Here is a 9,211-nt window from a genome sequence, read left to right as displayed (position 1 = left end):
GGCTTTGATCACCCCTATCTAGAAAGGAAAAGGAGACCACCATGACTGTAGTAAATACCATGGTATTAGAGTGCCCATTGTGCCAGGCAAAGTTCTTGCTCACATTCTACTGGTGCATGTCTGTCTTGAGTTTCGACAAGGTCTCCTGGGTGCCAATGTGGATCTCAAGAAGGCATTTGCGTCAGTAAATCAGGAGGTAGTATGGGAACTCCTGCGACTCTGTGGGATCCCTGCAGGGATAATCCAACTGACTGCTGGCTTGTAGTCACTGAGAGTGTTGTCAAGTGTGGAGAGGACCATCCGACTTCTTCCCAGTAAGTTCTGGTGTAAGACAGGGATGCGTCCTTGCCCCCACACTTTTCAACACATGTATGGACTGGGTACTGGACTGGGCTGTGAGTCGAAGTCACTTTGGAGCATCAACTGGCACTTTCAAGGTTGCCGACCTTGACTATGCTGATGATGCAGTTATCCTAGCAGAGTCTATGAAGACACTACTGAATACCCTCGAGGAATTTCACAAAAATGTGAAGGCACTGGGATTAAAGGTCTGTTTGGCCATGACCAAGGTCCAGTCATTTGGTGGTTTGTTGGATGAAACAGTGCAGCCTGCCCATGCATGTGGTGAGGATATAGAAGTATTGGAAAGATTCACTAATGTAGGTAGTGTGGTCTGCAACAACGGTAGATCAGATAGTGAGATATCTCGTCACATTGGTCTTGCCTACAGGTTTATGGATTCACTCAATTTTGGTATTTGGCGCTGTCGTTATTTGTGTAGAAGGACGAAAGTTTCCATCTTCAAGGCGTTGGTGCTCCCGGTCTTATGCCTGTGAGACATGGACACTAAACAGTGGCTTAAGCCAACAAATTGACTTTAAATATCTTTGCAGGATCATGGGATATTGCTGGTACAAACCCGGTGCATAACAAACAACTACTCCGTGAGACTGAATCGAGGCCTATTACCCACATAATACATCAACACCATCTCCATGTAAATGGGCATTTGGCCTGCTTTCATGAGGTTTAGCCTGTTAACTGGGTTATCTCTGAACGAGTTAACCCAGGATGGAGGAGGCCAAGGGGAGAGCCACGTAACTCATGGCTGGAGCAGGTCGATCACTCCTGTTAGGAGATACTAAGAGAATAAAGAGTCGCAGCCTGGACAGCTGCACACGGGACCTGTGTGAGTGGAGTAGGAGGGTGAGTGAGGCTATGTGCCCCGGGGTGTTTGCTCCTTCTTGATTGATTGATTGACATAATCCATGTAATGGAACACAATTTAGCATACTGTAGCATTTTCAAGGCAGTTCGCACATTAAATCGCTAAAAACATTTTAAAAAATCAGACATATTTTGAAGAAAAAAATCAGCGAAGTGGAGTTATCGTTTTGAGTCAACTGTTTCAAATGTAAAAAAAAAAAAAATCTATCAGTATTGAAACATGTGTCCTCGGAATATTCTGAAGTAGATTTCAGTATTCCTTTGGTTGTCGAGGCTCGACGTTTTTAAATTGTTGCGCGATTTCTTCCATATGTTCTTCTCTAACCTTTGTTAGCTCTTTCTTATACCCTTTTTTTTCCTTACCATTTCACAATGATGTTCTGCACCATTCCATACATTCCTCTTAAGCTTTGCATAGTGGTATTGTTATCTCTTATTCTCACATTCAGGTTAATAATTAACATTTTATCTGAGTATTTCATAAGTTTTTTGTGTGCTCAGCTGTGATGAGAGCTGGTTCTGTTGAGTGCAGTAGTATAGAGGTCAGTTTACTTACGATCTCTTGTGGAATTAGTATTTTTTGTGTTATCTGATTTACCTTTTCACATGTGACCTTATATACACAGTTAACACATTATCTTCCCACCTTATTCTTCCATTTTTGGTTGCTATGACAGAGACATTATCAGACAAATCTATACGTTCATTGATACAATATGATAAGTAAACTACCCATGAAATTTTACAATGCTTATCAGATATTATCAGGTCAAAGTTGTGAACATCAAAGAGTTCTGCTAAACTAAGCATATACGGTAATTCAATAACACAGTCAAATACAGCATTATCAGTTGCAGTAACTTTATATCTGTCTGCTCCCGCCATACCATTAAAAATACGTATTAATCCTTTACGCAAGTTTAGTAAAGCATCCCTATTACCATCTCTGACAATGGCTCGATCGAATGACTCTACTGATAGGTATGTTGAGTGTTTGCATGGCTATATTTAATTTCATTTTGTTAAACGATATCATTGCACAATGTGTCATCAAATCAGGATTAGATCCTTTCTTAACATGAGCATCTATGTCTCGTCATAATAGCATAATAAAATCCTTCTGTGCCATGACTCATGATCTCATTAGTTAACTCGCTGAACAATACCTGGTACCCATAATGTACTATAAACACACTAAGTAATATGACAGGATTGAAGCATCCTAGGACATTTTTCTCTTTTTTTAATACTAATCAAATTGTCACATTTAGTCACACAATCCCATCGCTTCCATGGCGTACCTTAATATTTTATTTTTGCTTCAGCTTAGAACAGAGTGTTTAGTTCTGCGAGGTTAGATATAACCTTAATTTGCTGTTTCTACGGAAGGTCTCTCTCATGCTGAATAAGAGTGCCTAAAGGTAGCAAGAACACGGTGAGCCAGTATAATACGGCACTGGATTTAAGGAGATAAGAATTCTACTAAAAGCTACTTAGTGGCCGCCTTAAAATTTCGAGATGTTTAGTTCGAGCGGGTTTTAGTCCGGCATCAGCATTCTTGGGGGTCCATCTGACTGACAGCTACCATAGAGGACGCATATGAACATGATTGGTCTGAACAATTTCCAGTTATAATCGGTCTAATTTAATATGACCTAAGTTTGCCACCTCATTATGCAGAATGCTGAGCTGTTACATAAGATTAAAACAAATGGTGCTAGCCACATATATGAATTATTAAAAGGAACTAGAGCCATAGTTTTGTCTTTTTTTGCCACTTGGCTAAGGAAGTAAGATGTATTGGGAGGGAAATCTTCTCCAAGTTAAAGTGAACGAATTTCAGGTAGATCCTGACGAGCAGCTATTAAGGAAGCCTCAGTTTGAGTGCCAGGGCCTCATCGTGCTGATGCCGGACTCGCAGGCATTTTGACACAAATGTGTCCAAGCGGGTGGTTCTGATTTCAAATTGGAAGAACACCCCATTTCGTAGACCCACCTTCAGTGCAATCCGTTTCTCAATCGTGCATATTGTGGCGCTCGGTGAGAAATGGCTTTCCCAAAAGGCAGGATGGTAAAACTGGAAATCCTTCCAATATTCATCCAATCCCACATGATCGGACATAATCGTAGATTAAGCATTAATTAAACATTCTGGAGCAGTGCGGAGACACTTTCAAAGATTATATAATTTGGCTGTTCCGTTCATACTCAATGTTACCAGTCCCTTTCCATGCATATCTAAACACAATGAAGTACTGTATCATCCCATAATGTTTTGTAAGTTATATTTTTCCTCGTCTCTTTGTGGCAAGATATAATGTTCAGTAACATACTTTACAAATGCTCATTTATCAATATTGTTCATTTTACTGATTTTTCACAATAATTATTTTATAATAAATTTCCCTAGGAGAGATTAATCACCAGAAATTGTGTACTGTATATATATATATATATATATATATATATATATATATATATATATATATATATTATGGAGAGTACAAATGTTTTTTACGCTCCTGACCAAGAATCGAACTCTTGACCTCTAGATAGAAGTCAGGCACTGATGCACTCCACCACGCCGTGGTGGAAGCTGAGACACTTGATTTTTTTTTTTTTTTTTTTTTTTTTTTGACGAACCAGGTATATCCATTTTAGAAGGATATATTTCAATCACAACACATTAGGATTATTTCTCAGCCCCACGCAACTCGGCAAGTAACAGAGCAATTTTAATCTATCCCAGACACAACACGAGCATCTTTTATATGTTGGAATCACTGTCTGACTCATTTCTTCTTCATTTTTGCAAGATTCGCGGCCTTTCCTTTAACTTTCACTCTGTTGAGCACCATCTTTCCTCCTCTAAACCTTACATTCACTTCCTAACTGAGACTCAGCAGTTTGAGGCAACTGATAGCAAACCTTTTTCTGTATCATCCTACTTTATACTAATTTCAAAGCCAAAGGTGGCTGTTGTATGTATGTAACAACTTTTCTTTCTCTCGTGTTCCTGAACTTGATTCTTCTGAATTCTCTACTCTCTGGCTTCGGCTTTCCTGTCATTCTCTGACTAATTGTATCTTCACTGTTTACTTATCCCCTAACTCTACTAACTATGGAAAATTCTTTGACTATCTTACTTCTACGATGGAACACATTCTATCCATTTCTCCTTTCTCTGAAATCTCCATTCTAGGAGGTTCCAATGTTCACCACCACCTTTGGCTCTCCTCTCCTTTCCCTGATCCACCTGGTGAACAAACCTACATCTCCTCTATCCTTAATGACCTAGAGAAGTTTGTAGAGCACCCTACCCATATCCCTGACCGCCTTGGAGAGCGCTCCAACATACTACTCCTTCTGCTTACACTGTTAATCTTTCCTCTCCACTGGGCTCCTCCAATCATAACCTTATCACCTTAACCTGTCCTATCACTCCGGTACAGCCTGTGGACACCTCAAAGAGACGTCGATCGTGGCACTTTGGAGATGCAGATTGCGAAGCCCTCAGGCAGTACTTCTTTGATTTTCCCTGGAATGATAATTGCTTCTATGGCCGGGAGCCATCTGAGTGTGCCTTGCACATTATGGAAGTTATTCTCTCGGGCATGGAAGCATACATTCCCTTCTCATATCCTAGGACTAATTCAAGAAAGCCTTGGATTAATCATGCTTGTTTTAATGTTGTGTACAACAAGGAGAGGGCCTATAATAGGTACCAGAGCCAACCCACCCCTGAACCACATCTTGTTTATGTTTCTGCCCAGAATTGTGCTACTGTACGTCTGTTCTTCGCTCTATTAAAAAATAATTTCATCCATACTAAATGCTTTCAACTCTCCAACTCGAATGCTTCCCGCTCCTTCTGGCACCTTGCCAAAAACCTTTCCAACTTTACCTCATCATCCTTCCCTTCTCTTTTCTACTCTGATGGTTCTGTAGCTATTTCTTCTACTGATAAAGCAGATCTCTTCAGTCAGACTTTCTCCTCCAGTTCCACCTTAGACTATTCTGGTGCTCCTCCTCCATTGCTTCCCCCTTCTGACTTCCTCATGGCTGATATTAAAATTTCTTCAGTTGATGTATGTGGATGTGGATGTGATAGGAAGCGTTAGGAGGAACACACTGAGGTGGGTTAGGCATGTGGAGAGGATGGAGGGTGAGAGACTGACGACGAGAGTGTATGTGAGTGAGGTGGAGGGAGGGAGAGGGAGGGGGAGGCTGAGAATGAGAAGGGATGGTGGAGTGAAGAGGTATATGAGAGAGGCTGGTGTGAGTTGGGAACAGGGCAGCGAAATGGCGAGGGACAGGGCTACGTGGAGGCGATTTGTTTGTGGCCACCCTGTACGGAATTGAGGCGTCTGGCAATAGATAAATAGATAGACTGGCCCCAATACTAACAAGGCATATGGGCCTGATGGAGTCCCTCCTGTTGTTCTCAAAAACTGCGCTTCTGTGTTTACACCCTGCCTAGGTAAACTCTTTCGCCTTTGTTTAACAACTTGTACCTTTCCTTCTTGCTGGAAGTTTGCTCTCATTCAGCCAGTCCCAAAGAAGTGTGACCATTCCCAACCCTCTAACTATCGTCCAATTGCTTTAACATCCTGTGTCTCAAAAGTTTTCGAGTCAGTTCTTAACAGAAAACTTTTAAAGCATCTTTCCAATCACAACCTCCTTTCTGATCGTCAGTATGGGTTCCGTCAGGGACGTTCCACTTGCGATCTTCTCACCTACCTTTCAGACTCCTGGTCATCCTCCTTTCAGGACTTTGGCAAAAGATTTGCTATTGCTCTTGACATTTCAAAGGCTTTCGATTGAGTCTGGTATAAATCTTTAATTTCCAAACTGCCCTCTTATGGTTTCTATCTATCTGTGCCTTCATCTATAGCTTCCTTTCTGGTCGTTCTATAGCTGCTGTTGTAGACAGCCATTGTTCTTCTCCTAGATTATCAACAGTGTTCCTCAGGGCTCTGTCCTATCACCAACTCTCTTCCTCTTATTCACCAATGACCTAAGTTGTACATCTAACCCTATCCACTTGTATGCTGATGATTCCACCCTTCACCTTTCCATTCGATTCCCACAACATCCATCTCAGCAGTTACTTTAACAAACATGGGATGAGGCTATGGCACACCTAATGTCTGACTTGGCTCGTATCTCTGACTGTGGTAAAAATAATCTTGTTGTTCTTAATGCATCAAAGACTCAGTTCTTACACCTATCAACCCAACAAAAATCTTCCACAGGAGTACCCACTAACATTTAACCCTTCGTACACAGTGACGTGTTAGGCGTCATTAGGGTTTTTCCTCATAAATACGCAGTGATGCTTTTAGTGTCATAAAACCATAAAATATAAAAAAAAAGTTTTTGGTCAATTTGCATCATCTGGGGAGACATCATAGCTTGCCTAGCTCTCATCAAAAGTAATGAGTTGGCAACTGTGCAACCTGATACCCACGAGAGAGCAGACAGGTTTTTGAGTACCAAATGAGCTGTGAGTGGGGAAGGTAGTGTGTGGTCTTGTCCCTATAATTCTCCTCTATTACCACCGTCCCGACCGTGCAACATATTCCACTATACCAATAGTGCTTATGTATAGTTTTTGGGCACTATTGTGATTAGATTTGGTTTTTGCAATACGAAATCAGGTGTTTGTGAAGCGTTCCTGGTCGTTATCAGCTGTTGGCTCAACGAAGATTGTGCTACTGTTTCTAATCACCTACACTGCTTCTACCCTGCACCAAATGTAAGTATTCAACTACAAAAATAGTGACAGTGAATCATGTGAATATAGTGTGCATATCTAGTGTTCAAGGAATTGGTGAAATGAGTGCAGGAGCTTAGCGGGAGACAGGAAACTGCCCTACAGTCACGACATGGCGTGGGTACACCGTAGTTTGTTGCAATTTTCTCAAACACTATGAGGCGTAGGAGAACCGTTTTGATCTCAAATGAAAGCCCATGAAATTCTGAATAAGATAATAAAATAAAAATATAACACTGCCAAGAAAAGTTTTTTGCTAGAGCTCCCCCAATAAAAAACTCTGTTGTCTGTCGGAAATAGTTTTTACTTTTATGCTTATTACGCAAAAACCATACCTCGTATCAAAACGCCGACAAACCCACTCGAAAGCTAATAAAATTCTCTTTCAAATTATTTAATAACATGTGGAGATAGATTTGTAAACATTTGAGCTATGAAGTTGGGAAGTGAGATGAATGTTCCTGAATGTTTATTTACACTGCCCTCATGTACGTATAGTATTATTTTTTGTTTTTGCTTATTGTGTAGAACAAACATCAGCGAATAGGAAAATGTGGGTTTTGTGGCAAAATAACTATGTTTGGGTGGTGAAAATAAGCCGAGAATACACATTTTTGGAGTGTGCGGCAGGTGGTGGGGGGAGGGGGAGAAAACCGATGTGTTGTGGAACACGAAACTTATTAACGCTTACCATGAATGAGAGGGTCAGTAATATCCAACTCAATCCTGCATCACGCTTGAACATGCTTGGGGTTTCATTCACTCGGAATTTATCTTAGAAAGATCGTATTACATCTCTTGTAAATGCTGCTTGCAAGAGTTTTGGTGTGCTAAGCCGACTCCATACCTTCTTTACCCCTGCACAGTTGTTGACCTTATTCACGAATTTTATTCGCCCCTGTGTAGAGTAAAACTCTTATGTGTGGGGAGGCTCCCCACATACAGCTCTTCTCAATAGGGTGGAGTCAAAGGCTCTTCGTCTCATTAACTCTCCTCCTCTTACTGGCTCCCTTCAACCTCTGTCTCTTCACCCCACTGTTGCATCTTTGTCTCTTTTCTCTCACTACTTCAATGGTCACTGCTCCTCTGAACTGTCTGCTTGCATCTCTCCACCTCTACGACGGATGCTTAGCACCTATCTGATAACAAACTCTCATCCCTTTTCTGTCCAACTCTCTAATGCAAGAGTTAACCGTTACTCCCAGTCCTTCATTTATGCAACAGGTCAGCTCTGGAACTGTCGCCCTTTGTCTGTATTTTCTACTTTCTATGATCTCCAGTCATTCAAATCAGTGTGTCCAGGCATCTCGAAATGAATGGATCTTGATTTTGGGTCTCTTTTGTATTGTTTTTGTTTTTTTCTTGGAAGGAACGGTTTGTGGGCTCCTGGCCTTTGGTTCCTTCATCCTAGCAAAAAAAAAAAAAAAAAAATCTAGAGATCTAGGGTTCAATTCCCAATCATGAGGTTAAGAAACATTTGTACACATGCATGAAATTTGTGTGTCTCCAACATATATAAGACGTTCATGTTGTGTCTGGGCTAAAATAAAACTGCTCTGTCACTTGCCGAGTTGTGTGGTGCTGAGCAATAATCCTGAAGTGTTGTGACTGAAATATATCCTCCCATAACGGATTTACCTGGTTCGTCAAAAAAATCAGGTGTCTCACCTTTTATCACGCCTTGGTTTAGTGGCGTCCGTGCTAACGTCTGTCTAGAGGTCTAGAGTTCGATTCCCGATGAGGAGCAAAACACACACACACACACACACACACACACACATATATATATATATATATATATATATATATATATATATATATATATATATATATATATATGTGTGTGTGTGTGTGTGTGTGAAAAGGGGAGAAATGAAAGAAACTGAAGGAAAAAGAGACGACAGGGGAAAATAAGAGGGAGAGGAGAGAGGATTGGAGAAGGGAGAGATTATAATAAAGGAATGGGAAGGAAGAAGGGACGGAGGACAGAAAAAAAAGGGAGGGGGGGGAAGATGCTTGATGTGTGGGGGGGAGAGAGCGTTAAATGGGTGTAGGAAGCTCGGAAATGAAGAGAATGAATGGAGGGAAAAAAAAAAGAGAGGAATGGGGAGGGGAACGAGTAATAGGTGAGGGATTACGGATTAGTGAGGAAATGGACGGGGAAGAAAAAGATTGAGAACGAGAGGGTGGATTATAGAGGGTGGAGGG

The 9,211-nt window shown here is 41.1% G+C and overlaps 1 protein-coding gene across 1 annotated transcript; it reads left to right on the top strand.

Moving 5' to 3' along the window:
- The first annotated feature begins 371 nt into the window (after nucleotides 1-371).
- On the top strand, nucleotides 372-836 carry LOC145401643 (uncharacterized). Its single transcript, XM_080273836.1, has one exon. It carries the CDS (start codon nucleotides 372-374, stop codon nucleotides 834-836), a length of 465 nt encoding a protein of 154 aa, XP_080129962.1.
- Nucleotides 837-9,211: the final 8,375 nt, after the last annotated feature.

The sequence above is a fragment of the Coenobita brevimanus genome, chromosome 56, assembly GCF_032717465.1.
Source record: "Coenobita brevimanus isolate Jiangsu-jjx chromosome 56, ASM3271746v2, whole genome shotgun sequence".
NCBI classification, from domain to species: Eukaryota; Metazoa; Arthropoda; class Malacostraca; order Decapoda; family Coenobitidae; genus Coenobita; species Coenobita brevimanus.
Note: the sequence above shows the minus strand (reverse complement) of the source record. Positions and strands in the feature narration are given on the sequence as shown.

Coding starts and splice junctions, on each gene's coding strand:
- LOC145401643 (XM_080273836.1), top strand. CDS start 372: ATGGACTGGGTACTGGACTGGGCTGTGAGTCGAAGTCACTTTGGAGCA.